Source organism: Tachysurus vachellii, chromosome 8, assembly GCF_030014155.1.
Source record: "Tachysurus vachellii isolate PV-2020 chromosome 8, HZAU_Pvac_v1, whole genome shotgun sequence".
NCBI lineage: Eukaryota > Metazoa > Chordata > Actinopteri > Siluriformes > Bagridae > Tachysurus > Tachysurus vachellii.
Genome location: NC_083467.1, coordinates 27,019,002 through 27,039,262, shown reverse-complemented (window position 1 = coordinate 27,039,262; position 20,261 = coordinate 27,019,002). Strand labels below are relative to the sequence as shown.

General features: G+C 40.6%; 1 protein-coding gene across 1 annotated transcript; it reads left to right on the top strand.

Moving 5' to 3' along the window:
- Positions 1–4,592: 4,592 nt before the first annotated feature.
- On the top strand, positions 4,593–8,359 carry mstnb (myostatin b). The gene is made up of 3 exons (XM_060877104.1): positions 4,593–5,142; positions 6,404–6,774; positions 7,015–8,359. Exons 1-3 carry the CDS (start codon positions 4,710–4,712, stop codon positions 7,393–7,395), a joined length of 1,185 nt encoding a protein of 394 aa, XP_060733087.1. The 5' UTR covers positions 4,593–4,709; the 3' UTR covers positions 7,396–8,359.
- The last annotated feature ends 11,902 nt before the right edge of the window (positions 8,360–20,261 follow it).

Sequence of the window (20,261 nt, the reverse complement as noted above, 5' to 3'; positions counted from 1 at the left end):
GTATTATTTTTTACTTCAATTCTTTTTAAAAGCTTTTTTGTTCTTTTCTCTTTAGCACAGTTTCTAGTGAAAAGAAGTCACCATGTGGTGTGTTTAAAGGTGACAGAAAAAAACTTTTATTTAAACACTTTAATTCAAATTTTATTTGTTTATTGTGAATTTTAACCTTTTAATTTGAGAAAGTAGTATGTAGTGATGAGGCTAGACGTTAAAGTCAGGCGATCTCTGTTACTAGGACAAATTTAGTTAATGACTGATGATGACAAAGCGACCAGAGAACATTGGTGTTTTTTAATAAGAGCTGATTACATGAGTGAAAGTGAATAGCATCATGACAAGCTGAATTAATGTAGATGGTGATTAGATTAATGGTGAAGAGCATGTGCTGTGAACGTGGCTTCGTATGTAGTATTTTTGTACGACATAACAACATAAGGGCAGAATCACGGTGTGATTCAACATCAACATTCCTCCCAGAAAATTACACTGTAATTACTTTTACCCCTGGCTTCAACCCCATGACCCCATCGATAAACATCATATTTCCATTAAACTGGTTTTGTTGTTCCTGTATGCAGAATGTGGGATGGAGTAAATTAGTTCCATTCATCAATAGACAAAGGATAATTAAGTGTTCCAATCATTTCTGAAAGGGAAACGCTTTGATGTGGTGCGTTTACAGGATGTTTGAGCAGATTGGGGTCCTGGGGTGAGCACAGAACAGACATTCTGACTACAGCAGCAGCTTGTGGTGAATAAAGCACTGAGGTAAAGGTGAGACTGGTGTCTGAGGGAAAATACATTCTCTTGCCATAAGCAACAAGAACATTCATTCATTCATTACCGCTTATCCGAACTACCTCGGGTCACGGGGAGCCTGTGTCTATCTCAGGCGTCATCGGGCATCAAGGCAGGATACACCCTGGACGGAGTGCCAACCCATCACACGGCACACACACACACTCTCATTCACTCACACACTACGGACAATTTTTCAGAGATGCCAATCAACCTACCATGCATGTCTTTGGACCGGGGGAGGAAACCAGAGTACCCGGAGGAAACCCCCGAGGCACGGGGAGAACATGTAAACTCCACACACACAAGGTGGAGGCGGGAATCGAACCCCCAACCCTGGAGGTGTGAGGTGAACGTGCTAACCACTAAGCCACCGCGCCCTCCTTCCTCATATCATCTCAGGGAGATTTTCCTCACCACCATCACCCCGGATTACTCAATAGGGATAAATGTTAGAGATAAATAGTAAATTAATTTTAAATTAAAATGTTTTATTCTGTTTCTATACTTCTGTAAAGCTGCTTTGAGACAGCGTGAATTGTTCAAAGCGCTAAACAAATAAATTGAATTGAAAATAAATGTGGGCCGTGTTAACATGATTGTTTTGAAGGCTAATGCAACGTTTGCACATACATGGACACAAAGCAACAAAGAAAGTCTTCATTTTTACGACGAGAGCTGGTGACGTCTGGTGACACGAAGTGACTGCGATAGTTGGCAACTAGATGTGGGATTGTTCAGCTCTCAAGTATTTTTTTTTACAAACAACACAAAAGCATAAAGGTGAAATCAACATTTCTCTCAGAAAATTACACAGCAATTACATTCAGCATTAGCTATAACCCCAAGACCCAATCTAAACACATTATCACAACATTTTCTTTAAATTAAACTGGTTTTATTTGCTGATTATATCACATGTATACAGATTGTCGGGGAAACCTCAGTACCTCCAGATCATCAGATTATAGTGTTTGTTTTTTCACTTCCTAACTCAATAATCATGAAATCACAGCTAAAATCTTACTGTAATATGTGTGAAGTCAGTCCCAGAATCTGTGTGAGATGAGAATCTAGTTTTCTGACCATTTCTTCTTAGAGAAAAAAAAAGGCAGTCAATATTTTACATGGATTTTAATTTATTTTTGTTTTTCTTATGGATTATTTTTTTTTTACTTTTTATTTTCTTAACTTCTTATTTTTATGAGCTCAGTTTCATTAGTAACCCATTCCCCAGCTAGACAGCTAAGTTAGCTAATGATACAGATGAACAGAATCTTAGATATTGTATGATTTCTATTTATTAATGTGAGCTATTTTGCTAGCTATTAGTCGGCTAACTAGCTATGTGAGATCGGGTTATTGTTATTTGGGATGGTGGCAGTACAAAGGTGTGCTTGCAAATTGCACGTCATAAATTTACCCAGTTTTTAGGCCAATTTCTTGGGCAAATAATATATCGTTCTACAGATATAATTTTTACAATGAGATTTACAACGATATGTTTATGGATATATTCACAAGGTCATTTCTATACAAAGTACAAATGACCTGAGTTCCATTTATGAACAGTAGATGGCAGTCTGCCTTTAATTATAAAAAAAAACTAATACATATATATATATATATATATATATATATATATATATATATATATATATATATATATATATATATATATATATAATATAATATATATTATACATTATATATATTATATTATATATTATATATATTAGTATATTATATATACTAATATATATAAATATATTATAATGTTAATGTATAATTTATGTTAATGTATAATATTATAATGTATAATTTGTACATTATAAATATATTATAATGTATATATATATATTAATTAACTAATTAATGTATATAACTTTTCTCTGTATTTAAAATAATAAAACACACTGTTTTGTGTCATCCTCAATTTGCTGCTGTAAATGAAGTCTTGCTGCTTGTGTACATGGGACTTGTTTGTGTAACATGACCTACAATCATATTCCCTCTGTACCTGCCTGATATCTTACTGTTTGAGAACAGAAAGATTTTACTTTCAGATATTCGTCCTTATTTGCTTTCATTCTTTGACTTTATTCTAGATAGAATTCGTGTGCTTGAAATGGCACAAATATACAGTATATCTTTTATTTTTTTGTTAAACTCAAAAAAAGTTGTTTATTTATTTGCATAATGCAACAGACGGTTATTTAACCACTGTATCATTTACAGCATGACAAACGAGTGTTAATGTCCAGTAACTCAGGTTCAGTTTAAAGGTGGGATGCAAGATCTTTCTCTTGCCTTCTGCCTCTCTTCTCTGTTCCTTCTCACTCTATTTCCATCTTATCTCTCCATCTTTCTCCTCATTTCACATCTCTACCTGCTTTTGATATTTTTCCATTTCTCTCTGTCTGATTCCTTCCAGATCATTATCAGTATCCGGCCAAGTGGCATGGCAACAAGAGCTGAAAAAACAACTGTTAAGCACAGAGTGATGTTTATAATCTTGTTGTACTGAGTTAAAAACTAATGTCTAAGTGACCTTGTCAACCTCACAATCCCTTCTCCTGTTGTTCTGTACCAGTCGTTGGAACAAATGAACACCTTTAATACCCTGCGCCTTGTTTGGCAAAATATTTACTAATTAAGAGTTTGATTTTAATGAAAGCAGAAAAAATGGGTTTGTGTGTGTGTGAGTGCATGTGAGTGTGTGAGTGTGTGTTTGTGTGTGATTTTTTGTGTGTGTGAGTGTGCGTGTGTGTGTGTATGTGTGTGAGTGTGTAATTGTGTGTGTGTGAGTGTATGTGTGTAATTTTGTGTGTGTGTGAGTGTATGTGTGTGTGTGAGTATGTGTGATTTTGCGTGTGTGTGTGAGTGAGTGTGTGTGTGTGTGAGAGAGTGTATGTGTGTGAGATTTTGCATGTGTGTGTATGTGTGAGTGTTTGTGATTTTGTGTGTGTGTGTGATTTTGTGTGTGCATGTGTGTGATTTTGTGTGTGTGTGTGACGGTGTGTGTGTGTGAGTGTGTGTGTTTGATTTTGTGTGTGATTGTATATGTGTGTGTGACAGTGTGTGTGACAGTGTGAGTGTGTGATTTTGTGTGTGTGTGTGTGTGTGTGTGTGTGTGTGTAATTTTGTGTGTGTGTGAGTGTATGTGTGTGTGATTTTGTGTGTGTGTGTGTGTGTTTGATTTTGTGTGTGTGTGATTTTGTGTGTGTGTGATTTTGTGTGTGTGTGTGTGTGTGTGTGATTTTGTGTGTGTGTGTGTGTGTGTGTGATTTTGTGTGTGTGTGTGTGTGTGTGTGAGTGTGTGTGTTTGATTTTGTGTGTGTGTGTGAGTGTGTGTGTTTGATTTTGTGTGTGTGTGTGTGTGTGTGTGTGTGAGAGTGTGTGTGTTTGATTTTGTGTGTGTGTGTGTGTGTGTGTGTGTGTGTGTGTGAGAGTGTGTGTGTTTGATTTTGTGTGTGTGTGTGTGTGTGTGTGTGTGTGTGTGTGTGTGTGTGTGTGTGTGTGTGAGAGTGTGTGTGTTTGATTTTGTGTGTGTGTGTGTGTGTGTGTGTGTGTGAGTGTGTGTGTGTGATTTTGTGTGTGTGTGTGTGTGTGTGTGTGTGTGTGAGGAGTTGTGGACTATCTCTTTAAGGTTTCAGCGTTGGAAAGAAAAAACCCTGAAGTCCACCTCTGATTTATTGTTGCTCCGAGCAGCCAATCATAGATTTCGACGCCAGCGCCTAAATAAGAGCGGCGGAATAATTTGGCGGTATAAAAAGGCTTTAGGGCGCATGGAAGCATGACAGCTCTCTGTACCTGTCCGGTGCGCATGGCACGAGGTGTTACTGTTCCTGCTGCCACACGCACAACCCAACAGTCCAACAGCTCCTCTGTGATATCAGACCCCGGTGATCATGCATTTAGCGCAGGTTGTGATTTCTCTGGCCTTCGTGGTGGCTTTCGCCCCTATTGCGCGCACTGACAGCGGCGCACCGGAGCACCAGCAGCAGCAGCAGCAGCACCAACAACAACCCACTGCCGTGACGGAGGAGCGTGAGGCGCAGTGTTCAGCGACCAGCGCGTGCGCTTTCCGCCAGCACAGCAAGCAGCTCCGTCTTCAAGCCATCAAGTCCCAGATCCTGAGTAAACTGCGCCTCAAACACGCTCCCAACGTGAGTCGCGATGTGGTCAAGCAGCTGCTCCCTAAAGCGCCGCCGGTGCAGCAGTTGCTCGACCTGTACGACGTGCTCGGTGACGACGGTAAACCAGGAGCCGCGCTCCCGGACGACGAGGAGGACGACGAGGAGCACGCCACTACCGAGACCGTCATGAGCATGGCCGCAGAGCGTAAGTGCTCGCGCTCACTCCATTTATTAATCAATAAATTCATTACTTTTTATTAATGCGTTTTATGGCACAGGAACAGCCTGTAAACTGCAGTGCGCACTCGCACATACCCTTAGAATAAAGTCTCTGAAATTTAAACACTAATATACTAATAAATAATGTCTGAAAAGCTAATAAACTTTTTTTTTTTTTTTTTTACAAAGGCATTCTATCAGAAAAAAAGGTCTATAATATATTACCAAAATATTAATCTATGTCTTTAAATAATGTGTGGATTTTTTTTTAAGCAATCCATGATTTTTACTATATATATATATATATATATATATATATATATATATATATATATATATATATATTACTCTTAATACCTGCTTCCAGCTATTTCTACTATCACTTGGTCCTTTAGATCTTTGCACACGTGTCATGTACATTTTCCTATTCCTTCTATCTCTCAAGCTTTACTTCTATACATGAGTTTTATGAAGTTTATTCTATCTCTTACTGTGTAGCAGAAAGTCCGTGATTTCTTTTTAAAAATCAAACTAAAACAGAAGAGCCATCTGGCAGCATTAGAACAGAAATATCACAGAGGATAAAACTGAGAGAATGAAAAATATAAACTCGTTCAGACAATAAAAGGATGGAGGAAGTAATAAAGATGTACATTTATACAGACGGACATTTTCACTATGATCATCTTGACACGGATCTTGATCTTTTTTGTTACTTGTGATGAAGGAACAACGGACTCAAACCTGTTGTGTTGTAAACTGTTCCGTATTAACGACATATATTTCCATATCTTTTAAATAAACACTACAAACCTTTAATCTGTAAGAGTTCTGAATCATTTAAACCGCTTATTATTCAAATACTCGTTGTTGTTATCCGACCTTTAAGTTTTGCTTACTCTTGTTTTTACACACTGATCCCACAACAAGCCAAAAAAATCGAATTACTAGTAAACCTGAACCTGCTAAATTTCCATCTTATTATCCAGTTAAATGGTGCGTATTGTAGTTGTGAGAATAAGGAAAGCAAGTCTGAGTGCAGGAGTTTATATTAATGTAATGCGGCGTCTGGATGTATTTATTTCTCACACCGACATCCACGTATACACTTAAAACGAACACTGTAGGTGTTAAAAGAGTGAGACTGATTAAAGGCAAAGCCATGTTGCTTGCTAAATGAATCATCTAGTTCTGTTTTCTATAAGCTGAATAATTGTCCTCCTGTTCTCTCCCCCTCTCTCTTTTAGCCAACCCAGACGTTCAAGTAGACCAAAAACCAAAGTGCTGTTTTTTCTCCTTCAGCCCAAAGATCCAAGCGAGCCGCATTGTAAGGGCGCAGCTCTGGGTGCACTTACGGCCAGCAGATGAAGCAACAACAGTGTTCTTGCAGATATCGCGACTCATGCCCATCAAAGATGGGAGAAGGCATGTAAGAATTCGTTCACTGAAGATCGACGTGGACGCAGGTGTCAAGTCGTGGCAGAGCATCGATGTAAAGCAGGTGCTTGTGGTGTGGCTGAGGCAGCCGGAAACAAACTGGGGTATTGAGATCAAAGCATTCGACTCCAAAAGCAATGATCTTGCTATCACCTCTGCAGAGCCTGGCGAAGAGGGACTGGTGAGTGGCTTAAAGAAAGACTCTAACGTGGCTAGCATCAAGTGTTTGTTTATGTGTGCTGTCACACTCAATGCTGGTTAAAACGGGCTATTTAAATTTAAGCAAAATACCAATTAAATTATCCTTGACAACTTGAGAAAGAAGATGAAATCTTCCAGGTTTCTAGTTTTAGATCATCTAGATAGACTGAACTGTTATTTGTTATGTATAACAGTCATGCCTTTGTTTTTCCAATCACAGCTCCCATTCTTGGAGGTCAAAATATCCGATGTTCCAAAGCGCACCAAGAGAGAATCAGGACTAGACTGTGATGAGAATTCTTCTGAGTCACGCTGCTGCCGCTACCCCCTTACGGTGGACTTTGAAGACTTCGGCTGGGACTGGATTATTGCCCCGAAACGCTACAAGGCCAACTACTGCTCGGGCGAGTGTGACTATGTGCACTTGCAGAAGTACCCACACACACACTTGGTCAACAAGGCCAATCCGCGCGGCACTGCTGGCCCTTGCTGCACGCCCACCAAGATGTCTCCCATCAATATGCTTTACTTCAACGGAAAAGAGCAGATCATCTACGGCAAGATCCCCTCCATGGTGGTGGATCGCTGTGGCTGCTCGTGATCGACGCGTCCATGCAAGGACTCGATTTATTCTGTTTCCAAATGTTTCTCTTTGGACTTCTTTGCAACACCTTTCAACCATTATCCATGCTAACACTGTGCAATATGCAATAGAACCAGAATAGCAGCAAGCAAGGAGCCATCCACAGAGCACCGCTTACTCAAACTGACTTCTTATTCGTTTACGCTAAATCTGCATCTTGGGGTCAGAGATCACATGGACGTACTGAAGGAATGTAACGAAGGTTCGACATGGAGAAATGGACAACAAATGTCTTTTACACAATGCTCGTAGTACAAAAAAACACACACACGTATTAAACAAACACGTTCGACGATATCCGTTTAGTTCTGTTCTCACTCCAAACAGCTGTCTAACAATCAATTGTTTAAGTTAACTATCCAAGAGCAACACAGAGGGACTCAAGAAAAAAAAAAAAAAAGCTTGAAAACTTGTCTAAAGATTTTAGGCAACCTGATGCAAGTCTTCATTTTACAATAATAACAACACACCAGTTAAATGTATCTCATTTCACTATTCAACTGCTTGAACCTGCCCTATACACTTGAACTATTATTATATAAATAAGCATTACTGGACAGAAGGACTTGAACCAGAGGCACTTTGAATGCAGTCTACATGTTGAAATGTGTGAAAGACAGAGATTTTTCAGTAAGTATGTGTGAATGTTAATACCATATCACTTACTCTCTGTCTTCAAACCACAGTTTGCACTATGGCAGACCAATAAAACGAATTGGTTGCTAAAAATAAAAAAAAATGTTGTAAAAACTGATTTTGATATATGTTTGCTAATTGCATTGTATACATGCCATTTTTCCTTTAACGATCACATTTTTTAACCTCTGTTATAGTTCCATGTATAAGACAACACAATAGCAAAAAAAAAGTGTACAATATCAAGTCTATGTAGCTGTTCATACAAATAAAGGTGCTTGCTTTATGTTTAGCTGTATTATTTCTAATAACATTCATACAGGATGCTAGCAAAAGGTATTTTAATTGCGGATATGTGCCTGAGCGTGAACGTCACGTGACGTTTAATCGCATGTTGTGGATTAAAATTCAGATGTGAGACATCTAAGAGCTTAGTAATGAAAGATAGAGCATTCAGGCTGTGATGTCAACCTTGGCATGGGTGAAGATTGAAGGAGCTTTTGGCATGGGAAAATAAGAAATTCAAGCTGTACAACTTCACAGTTGAACTCTGACTCAACACCGGTTCAGTGGGTGCCTTTGAGAAGTTGCATGCATGGGCTAAATGATGCTTTGGTCTTTCTGAAAAGAAAAAAAATCTTGTTGAATCGTTCTCACGCAAACCCATGCTTTTATAGCTTGTTATTGGACTGAGACTTTCTGTTATGTAAGTCCAACTTAACAACAAAAAAATTGCAGTCAGGCCTTTACAGACCTGGAGTTTGAGAAAAAGGCCCAGTGCGTGAATGTTTTGACAGCGGGGCTAATTGGAGCAGGTCCTCACTTCCGACCAGAAGAGGGCGAACCGAGCACTGCTGAGATCTGCTTCCTTTCCTGCTGTGAGCTGGATGCCTGCCGAAGGCAACCAGGTGGGACGTGCAAAGAAGTGAACAGAGGGTTGTGAGAGATTAAAGATCCTGGAGCAATAACACTGCACTCAACATTTTCTGCTGACATAATACATTTGGATACCACTGTTGTGTCTTTGTTAAGCTTTGTTCTGTTTATGCATAAGCATGAAAGGTTTGGGATTCAGTCGAAGTATTTATTTGTGTTTGTCTCCTACTGATTTATTTGCAAATAATTCTCAACAACAGAAGGCTTCTTTCTATTAGCTTCTTTCTTTCTATTAGCTTTTTTCTTTCTTTCTTTTTAACTAGTTTTACCTCCCACCAACATTTAACCTTTTTTTGTGGACATGTGCCATCAGTAACAACTCGATTCAAACCCAGTTTGAGCTTCTTCTTTTTTCTGTTTCAGTTCTCTGATGTGTCTCAGTGTACTTGTTGCAATACAAGTGCATGTTTCTAAAACATATTCCCAATTATGCCGTCCATTTTCACCGGTGAACGTGACACAAGCACTTCAGTAGTGCATTTATAATCCATTTACAACTGTAGTTTTGTGTGACCACTGGGTTTTATGAACTTTTTCAAAAGTGACAATCTGCTTTGCCTTGCTATCCTAATGACCCCAGTTGGAGCACGAGAGATAAATAACTACAACAATATGAATCATAGATGAGCATGTGATTCAATATGAGGCATGATTGGCTTTTGTATAACCTACAGGTTAAATCAAGTCAAAAGAGAATCAAGAGAGAGTCAAAAAGCTTTTATCGTCATTTCAACTATTTATAGCTGACGCAGGTGAGACATTACACAAAGACGATACACAAAATCAACCCCGACCAGATTACGTACTTTATATTCTACAGTACATGTGTAAAAATACAGGAATGAACACTTAATATAACAGCAGCAGTTCTATGAGGTACTGTAATGAGTTGTGCACTGAATGTGTAAGACAGCGTGTGTAAAGAACAAAATCAGTGTACAGAACAGCATGTAAACGTATTGGATGAGTGTGTGTTTGGTGCAGATCAGAGCATTCTACACAGTTGAGTTTGTGTGTGTGTGTATGTGAGAGAGAGAGAGAGAGAGAGAGAGAGAGAGAGAGAGAGAGAGAGCTCGGTACAGTTCAGTTCAGTTATTGCGGAGTCTGATGACAGAATTAGCTGTTACACAGTCTGGTCATAAAGGCCTGAATGCTTCGGTAGCTCTTGGTGAAGAGTGTGTGAGAGAGGTGTGTGGGTGGTGAAGAGTGTGTGTGAGGGGGTGTGGGGTGAAGAGTGTGTGTGAGGGGGTGTGGGGTGAAGGGTGTGTGGGGTGAAGAGTGTGTGGGGTTATGGGGCGAAGAGTGTGGGGGATGTGGGAGGTGAAGAGTGTGTGTGTGTGAGGGGGTATGGGGTGAAGAGTGTGTGTGAGGGAGTGTGGGTGGTGAAAAGTGTGTGGGGGTGTGGGGTGAAGAGTGTGTGTGAGGGGGTATGGGGTGAAGAGTGTGTGTGAGGAGTGTGTGGGGTGAAGAGTGTGTGTGAGGGGTGTGTGGGGTCATCCACAATGCTGTTGGCTTCGCGGATGCAGCGTGTGGTGTAAATGTCAGTGATAGAAGGAAGAGAGACTCCAGTGATCTTCTCAGCTGTCCTCACTATCTGTGCAGGGTCTTGTGATGGTGCAGTTCACAAACCAGACAGTGATGCAGCCCTCTGTAGAATGTAGTCAGGATAGGTAGAGGGAGATGTGCTTTCCTCAGCCTTGGTAGGAAGTAGAGACACTGCTGGGCTTTCTTAGTGATGGAGCTGGTGTTGAGTGACCAGGTGAGGTTCTCCGCCAGATGAACACCAAGGAATTTGGTGCTCTTGATGATCTCTACGGGTGATCCATTGATGTTCAGAGGAGAGTGGTCACTCCGTGCTCTCCTGAAGTCAACAACCTTCTCTTTAGTTTTATCAACATTCAGAGACAGGTTGTTGGCTCTACACCAGGCAGTTAGCTGTTGCACCTCCTCTCTGTATGCTGACTCGTCATTCATGCTGATGAGACCCACCACGGTCTCATTGGAGAACTTGATGATGTGATTCGAACTGTGCATTGGTACACAGTCTGAGTCAGCAGAGTAACAGCAGTGGACTGAGCACACAGCCCTGAGGGGCCCCAGTGTTCAGTGTGGTGGTGCTGGAGATGCTGTTCCTGATTCCTTTCACTCTCATTCCCTGCACAACTAGCCAGATAGGTCGTCGAGTTCAGCAGCCTTCCGTGGGTTAACTCTGCATGGAGTTCTCCTCACCTCGGCCATGTGGGAGGGATGGTTTTTCTTGCTGCTACATTGTTCTGCACCACAAAACGGGAATAGAAGTCATTCTGTGCATCTGGGAGGTGTCACTGTCACAGGCAGGTGAAGCCGTCTTGTAGTTTTGTGATCGCCTGGTTGTCTTACCACATACACCAGGTGTCTCCGCTGTGCTGGAAGTGGCTGTAGATTCTCTGGGCGTGTGCACGCTTTACTTCTCTGATTGCCCGGGACAGAGTGGCCCTTGCTTTTCTTAAGGCGGTCCTGTCACCTGCTCTGAATACTAAGTCTCTAGACTTCAGCAGCGAACGCACCTTAGCAGTCATCCACGGCTTCTGGTTGGAGCGTGTAGTGATGGTCATGGAGATGGTCACCTCATCGATGGACTTGCCGATGTAGCTGGTCTCTGATGCTGTGTACTCCTCCAAGTTGACTTAATCACCGTTGGTCGTAGCCTCCCTGAGGATGAACACAGTGTGGTGGCTCCTGCAGGCCAGGTTTTCCCCTGCTCAGAACCAGTTTAGAGCATCTGATGAGTGGTCTGTGTGCTGGAATTAGCATAACAGAGATGATAGCGGGGCTCCGCACCATACGCACCAGGGATGTTTGTGTAAACGAGATCCAGCGTGTTTTCCTCTTTCGTTACAAAGTCCACATACAGACAGAATTTAGGAAGCACTGATTTGAGATCTGCATGATTGAAATCTCTGGCGATATTAAACAGTCTGTCCGGGTGAGCATACTGCAGATTGCTAATAGCTCCACAGAGTTCACAGAGAGCCTCCTTAGCATTAGTGCTGGGTGGAATGTGCTGTACACTCTGACAATGAAATCCATTTGGTGTAGTCTTTATAAAAACGTAAATCTTGCTACTGTGTACCAACGAAAAAAGGTACACTTTTTTGCAAGGTACACTACAGTAAGAATGATTTTCAATCACTGTGCTGCTGTAATAATATTTGGGATAGACAGTCGCTCCTGTCGCGGTGAGGCAAAGGCGAGTGAGGATCCAAATGCAGTTCAAACTTTTATTCATCCAAAACACGAAACAAGCAAACAGACAGGCAGGCAAAACAGGGCAGAACCCTGAGCAAACAGGAAACAGGAACATAGACATAAACATTAAACAACCACTAGCACCAGGGAAGTGAACAAACAGAGTAGATATAACAAACAGGAACCAATCATCAAGCAGAGACAATCAGCGACTAAGACAACACACCTGAGGGAAAGATTGAGTTCAATTAGTGTTCATGGTAACAAACAAGTGGGCGGGGCAAACAATTAACAGCAAGGCAAACCAGCAGACAGAAACAGGGCAAAACACAGACAGACTCATTACAGCTCCAATTACTCTGTGGCTCTTTCATGACCAGTAATGATTTCAGAGTAGAGAAAGTTTATAAATCTATTCTCATCACCTCTCATGTCCCCCTATGATTCTGAAAATTCTCAGATCACCTGTGCAAGAAATTCATAGAAAAGAGATAAATAATTTCCACAGGGACTCGAGGATATGGGCCACTGATCAGAAGATCATGAGTTGAAATCCCAGCACTGCCTACTGTAGGATAGCACTATTACTATTATGAATTAAAAGAGTTAAGTGCTTTGTTTAAAGCTGAGATGTGAATAGAAAAAAAAACTGCTTTTGTACTGTGTATTGTGTTAATACAGACTTTCTTTTTGTATTTAGAATTTAAAGGTGCGGTCTCCATTGTTTGAAAGCCAATGTCGACATTTGAAATCACCAAAACAAACACGCCCCTAACCCAATTGGGTCCCACCCCTGTATTGATAGCTCCGCCCACACATAAATACGTAACCCAGGTAACTAATGGAAAGAAATGTGTCTTTATCATAGCTGAAGTGAAGAACAATACGATTGCAGATAAACAAACAAGCAAAAATGACACACAAGCATAATCATGTAAAGGACAAAGGCATATATTAGTTCTGTGTAACAAAACAAAACCAACGTTACTCACCTATCGAGAAGGAAAAAAGCGCCTCGGCGTCTTAAGTAAAGTTGGTCACATATTCACAGATTGTAGTTTCCCGAGTCAATAACTCCTGAGCTAAACACTGTTACTACACAAAACACGGTTGTAGCTGCGTCTCTACATTACTACGATAGAAAAGAGGTGTTATTTGTGTAGTAACAGCGTTTAGCTCAGGAGTTATTGACTCAGGAAACTCCAATCTGTGAATGTGACCAACTTCCTGCTCCTTCAGTTCTCTCCAGTGCTGGAAAGCTGATCCTATATTAACACGTCCTACTTCTTACCTTATCGTAAGCCTTTCTTCTCTTTCTTTCTTTGTTTTTATCCTCCATGTCAATGTTAAAACCGCTTTCTGCTAATGTCACACTGAACACTCTCTCCGCCCATATTGACAAGACACACCCCTTTCTGCTCATTGGCTACACATTTGTTTTGTTTTTGTTTTGATTTTTGTTTATTATTCGGCCCAACTCAGCATGAAGCATTTCTCAAAAATCGGAGACCCTGCCTTTAATAGGAGGCACAATTAAATGCTGCATATTTTTCATATACCATTCATATACCATAGGCGCACCATTTGAAGGAAGACATCTTGTTAAAAGGTGACTATGCCTTGCTTGTTACCGGAGAAGTTTAAGATCCACACCAAACATGTATTATCTTAAAACTCCAGTATTCTATATTCCTGCTGTCAAGCTCCTCTTCATCAAACCCCTCGTGTCATCATCGGATGGACAATTTTACGTAATAAGCAGTGTAACAACTACAGAAAGATGTTCTTCTAGCAACAAGCAAGGAATAGGATTTTATTTGTTTATATTCACATTACCTTTGTGAAGACACCAACTCCATGATCAAGACATTAGGGTTAGGCTTAATTATCGTAAATCAACCCTAAGCCTATCATAACTCAAGTCCGGAATCAGTTTGATTGATTTGTTTTTCTTTTGCTCCTTCCTTGTTCCCTCTTGTGACAGTTAAAAACAAGTAGACACTATAAACAAAAACAGAAATGATTTGGTTGAGTGTTGTTACATCTGCCATAGTGAAGGAAAAGCGTCTGAGTTTTGGCTGCCAGCACATTCCAAGACTCACAGGTGAGGAAGTTAGTGTGCAAAAATGGGAAGGTGGAACTCTTCTGAGTCTTCCAGGATGGATTGCAGGGAAACATGTAGCTGAAGATCCAGCATATGTCAATATCCATCACGATTTCCAAAATGGGAAAATAGCTTTAAAGAAGAGTTAAAGGGAAAAATGAGTGCTCACTTAATCTGACAGATGGAGAAGCGTTTGCTTTAATGAGTTAAAGGCATGACACATCAAATTCAGTGTAATAGGACTAGAACGGTATAAGAGTTTTATTTTTATTTTGTGTTTGTCAGGCTTCAGTTTCAGCTGGTACAGTAAGTAGCACTTACAGTGCCACATGCACTGCGAGGCAAAATGCTTTTTCTTGACAACATCTCACAAAATACAGGACAGTCCTAATACAATCTTGGTCTACCACGTCTTCATGGATCTCACTTTGTGCAAATGGGCGTTGTTATGCTGGAACACGTTTGAGCCTGTTAGTTACAGTGAATAGAATCTGTAAAGCTACAGAATCCACATACATACTGTACGTCAACAGACAACTTATGGCCATATAGTGTAGATATTAATCTGAACTGAAAACCATTTGGATTGATATAATGGTTTAAAAAGTAACATACTGTAAATGTTGTAGATACAGTAAGAGGTCTTACATTCTGATCATAGTGTATACCCTTGTATACCACTATAGGATCAAAACATACCTATCATCGTGTCTACGGCCATAGCTTCACTTGTCCTTGGGACCTACAGCTGGGACCTACAGCAACTGTGACTTACCTGCTGTTGTGGATGATCCTACATGAATTACCTTAAGACATTTATTTCTCAACAATTTGCCCGTCTCACTATTGCTTCAGTCTTTACTCTGTAGATTTATACGTAAAGTCTGTAACTGTAAACGTGAACATTGTCTTGTATTTATTCCAGAACTCGGTACTGTTTGTCTTTACTATTCTACACCCGTATAATGTAATGATTTATTATTCCACTATCCTGGGTCAACCAGAAGAGAATAGGTTTGTAGCGTAGGTTGTCTCAGGTTTGTTCCTAGCGTTGTCTCAGGAAGATTTTTTTGTTAGCTCTGACTTGCTCATTTAGGATTTACATCAGAATTTCTCTAAAGTTGCTTTGTGACAATGTCTAAAAACATAAGAAGGATGATCCAAACTTACTGCAAGACCAAAACAGAAAGGGTTAATAAAACCACAAATTCATTCATTCATTCATTCATTCATTCATCTTCTACCGCTTATCCGAACTACCTCGGGTCACGGGGAACCTGTGCCTATCTCAGGCGTCATCGGGCATCAAGGCAGGATACACCCTGGACGGAGTGCCAACCCATCGCAGGGCACGCACACACACACACACACACACACACACACACACACACACACACACACACACACACACACACACACACACACACACACACACACACACACACACACACACACACACACTCATTCATTCACTCACACAATCACACACTACGGACAATTTTCCAGAGTTGCCAATCAACCTACCATGCATGTGTTTGGACCGGGGGAGGAAACCAGAGTACCCGGAGGAAACCCCCGAGGCACGGGGAGAACATGCAAACTCCACACACACAAGGTGGAGGTGGGAATCGAACCCCCAACCCTGGAGGTGTGAGGCGAACGTGCTAACCACTAAGCCACCGTACCCCCACCACAAAATCAATGCTTTGCAATTAGCTGGGATACAAATTAAAAAGAACATCCACACGGACAAGTCTTTTTGCGTTGATATCACTTAACGTAACTGTCGTACTGTTTTTTTTTTTTAAATTGATATGTTTTATATTGCATAAACAAATATACATTGTTCTCATTTTAATGTAATTCAGGAGCCTAATGTACCATACAATTTGCAATGTAGTAATCACCTCTCTAACCAAGGGAGGCATGATTTAAGACCCGGCTGTATTTCTCTAGTAGTAAGTTCTAGTCTGATCCAAAGTAAGCAATGAAATGCAATAAAAAACTGTACGCCTCAGGTCACAGGACACAGACGCAAGTCTGCTGATGGCTGGCTGTCAGTGCTCCTGATCGATTTAGCCAGTGTGTCCATACCACTTGTTTTTTCACTTAGCAAGAAAACTGTGTTTCTCTCCCTCTCCCACTCTCCCAACAACATATTGACCCTTGTGAGACCCCTTGATGAATTGCACCATAAAGCTTCCGGATGTTTGTGAATGGGGACAGTGAGGTGTCCTGGTTTAGTGATATGCACCTCGAGATTGCATTAAGGCTTGGAATGAGTCATTCAGAAAAATTTTTGTCCATAAGCTCAAGTTCATTTACAAGGCTCGTTAATGACCGAAGTGGAAAAAAAGGTCCAGGGCAATAAACCACAAGCGTCCCGCTGGGCCAGTGACTGACAGTGATGGAGGATAGATGCGTCTCAGAGGAGACAAAGAGATGCCTGGATCGTTTGGAAAAAACAGCAAGTTGTCCACACCTTTGTCATTACTACGCCTGTCAGACAGCAGGATGCGCAGGATGTGTCTTGTCATATGGTGAATCAGTTTTGTTGCATTATTGGAAATTATAATGAGAACTCAAGGCAATTAAACTTTTTTAAAGGACATCTACCCAAATAACGTCTGGAAATTTTATAAAATGTTGCACGTGTTTTTCAGATGATAGTTAAATATCAGTCGAAAAACCACTGAACGTGTGTTAAACATGTTAAGATTTTAAGATATTAAGTATCACTGTACTTAAAGGACATTTTGGTCTTTACAATAAACATATTTATTTTCTAATTAAAATTTTAATTGGATTTTCTCAGTTATGCTTCTGTCGTTGACATTGCTCCTGTCGTATAGGTTAACGGTTTCCTGTGAGTACCTGGTGATAGTGCTGCAATGGGATTTAGTCCCTGCTTAATCTCTACCTAAAAGGAGAGCAATGAAGCAGGACTTTAGTCTTTTAGTCTGTCAGCTCTCACTTGTTTGTACACTCTGTTCAAACAGGATCAGCATCCAAAGCTTCAACTTTTATGCTAACACCGTCAGCAACCCATCTCCAGTCCTTTATTTTTGCTGTACACTCAAGACATTTTGGTTTATGATCAAAGGATAAATATGACACAAAGACCTGGATAGTCTTTAACTAAATAAAATATTTGGTTGCAGTTTCCTTGCTTACAATAGCTGCATCAAACTGGTGATCCACTGACATCACCAAAGTTGGGGGGGTTTGGTTGCCTTGCTCAAGGGCAATACCATGACTGAGGTGCCCTTGAGCAAGGCATCGAACCCCGCCAACTGCTCCCCGGGCGCCGCAGCATAAATGACTGCCCACTGCTCTGGGTGTGTGTTCACAGTGTGTGTGTGTGTTCACTGCTGGATGGGTTAAATGCAGAAAACGAATTCTGAGTATGGGGTCACCGTAATTAGCTGTATGTCACGTCACTTTCACTGTCACGTCACTTTCTTTTATGATGATTTTCCAGGCTTATAGTATAGTCTCTTCTTCTGGAGGAGAAATGCATTGAGTTCCTCATCAATAAAGTCTAGTGAGACTCTTCAAGAAGTGGCAATGCGAGCCCAAGCCGTGACACTACCACCGTCATGTTTCACAATTGAGCTTGTATGTTTTGGAGCCTTTCTTTCTCCAGAGTTTGGCCTTTCCATAACATTGGTATAAATAAAACTATATAGCTTCCAGAACCGTTATGGTTTATCTCTGTACTTTGTACTTCTCTATGGCCTGTTAGTTTATGCTTTAGATGTCTTCTTTAACCTTTAACCAACCAATTGTTTCGCATTGCCACTATTATACAGTACCAAGCACTCGTGTGTCTTCACACGACTCACCTAAATATGAAAATCCAGATTTTGCTAATTGATGCCTTGAGCAGAAAATATTAGTTTCTAATCTATTGTTTCAGGATCTCCAACATATAATCTGATGCAGAGAACGTGTTATTACAGTCGGGTTAAACGCTTCAGACGTGATTTTTGTTCGATCGCGTCATACAAACAAAAGAAAAATGCTGAAATGTCTCGAATGGTGCAACAGAAAAGTGTTTACATCCAGAGATGAAGACTAAAGACTAAATTAGACAGAAAATCTGGGATTTTTAAGTATATAAATAAAATCAGTCTAAAATAAAATCGGTCTTAAGTATACAGTATATCTGCTGTAATCCCACTGCAATGTATCACAGGTTTTTTTTTTTTCCTGGCCTACAGTAATGGTAACTTCATCACATAGACCAATGAGCACTGCACTTAAGTGACTTAAGTAAAGTAAAGTATGTTCTCAGTGCTTAACCTGATACCCATGTCCGGCCTCTCTATCTCAATCAGGGATTTAACTTGTTTCACAATGACGTTACTGCTGAGTCATACAGTTCTCTTGTCCAAAAACAGGCAGGATTAAATCTGATGCCTTACCTACAGTATGAGAAACATCTAAAGTTGGTCATCTACATTTAAGGAGTCAAAAATAATTAAGAAATAGATCCTGTGGGGGGAAACGTTATTCAGCAGAATACGTTTACGCTTGTACCAAACCGGGCCCATTGGGGCTATCATCTTCAGAGCTTCAGCTTACAACAGCTGAACATGGTTGGTGCACCAATAATCGTCAGACCACACATAGTACTTAATACTGTACTAGTATATTTTAAAATACTCCAACCCGATATGTTGCTTTACATAAAATAATGTAATTAGGTAGAAAACATATAACACATCATTGTAATTCCTTTTAATAAGCAGACGCATACATAAAACTTTTCTTCATAGATAGAAATCAACTGATCTACCTGAACTGTCTTAAGTTGCCTGCCTGCTGCATTTTGATTGGTTAATTTGGTTTTAAATCACCTTCCGTCCCAAAGTACATTTAAAACCTGTGTGCACTGTAGCCTCACCGGATGGTGCGCCCTATGTCCTTGTCCCCTGGTGGTAGAAGTGCTAGAGCATACATTTTTCCAGATTTGCACACAGGCTTGCTTCACCTCTACTCTACCATCTCTACCAGCTACTCAGACCTTTATTAATAAATGTCACCTGACAGATAGTCACATACCGTCCCCGGATGTATGTCATGTTTTAGAGATTTACACTCTAACTACAATGTTAACTGGGGCAAAGCTGTGACACGGTGCTAATTTCATGAATCCAGGAGCTTGCATTTTAAACAGTGACTCATGGCTTATATTGAAGATGGGGTTTCACATTATTTCAAAGAAAATATTCTGTGAACTGTAAGCCTGGATTCCATATTTAATTAAACGTTCAATTACAATGTACACAAAGGGGGAGCACGGTGTTTTAGTGGTTAGTACCTTCGCCTCACACCTCCAGGGTTGGGGGTTCGATTCCCTCCTCCACCTTGTGTGTGTGGAGTTTGCATGTTCTCCCCGTGCCTCGGGGGTTTCCTCAGGGTACTCCGGTTTCCTCCCCCGGTCCAAAGACATGCATGGTAGGTTGATTGGCATCTCTGGAAAATTGTCCGTAGTGTGTGATTGCGTGAGTGAATGAGAGTGTGTGTGTGTGCCCTGCGATGGGTTGGCACTCCATCCAGGGTGTATCCTGCCTTGATGCCCGATGACTCCCCGTGACCCGAGGTAGTTCGGATAAGCGGTAGAAGATGAATGTATTACTATCACATGCAAGTATCTAATAATGTGTAATAGAATATACTTGAATTTGATAGTACTGTAATGTGTGAATAACCTTAAGTTAAATTACTTAAAAAATAGGAAGTTTTGGTTATGACCACGCTTCTTTATCTCCAGTGAGACAGAATTTGGATGTCTGCACATGATAAAGTGATGACATTAGCTAAACATTAGCTAAACATTTGACATGGCATTAATGTTGCCCAGTTTGAAGTAAGTCTTAAAACCCAGATTAAGCACAGAATACAGTTACATTGT

Coding starts and splice junctions, on each gene's coding strand:
- mstnb (XM_060877104.1), top strand. CDS start 4,710: ATGCATTTAGCGCAGGTTGTGATTTCTCTGGCCTTCGTGGTGGCTTTC. Junction 5,143..6,403: donor CATGAGCATGGCCGCAGAGC/GTAAGTGCTCGC, acceptor TCTCTCTTTTAG/CCAACCCAGACGTTCAAGTA. Junction 6,775..7,014: donor AGCCTGGCGAAGAGGGACTG/GTGAGTGGCTTA, acceptor TTCCAATCACAG/CTCCCATTCTTGGAGGTCAA.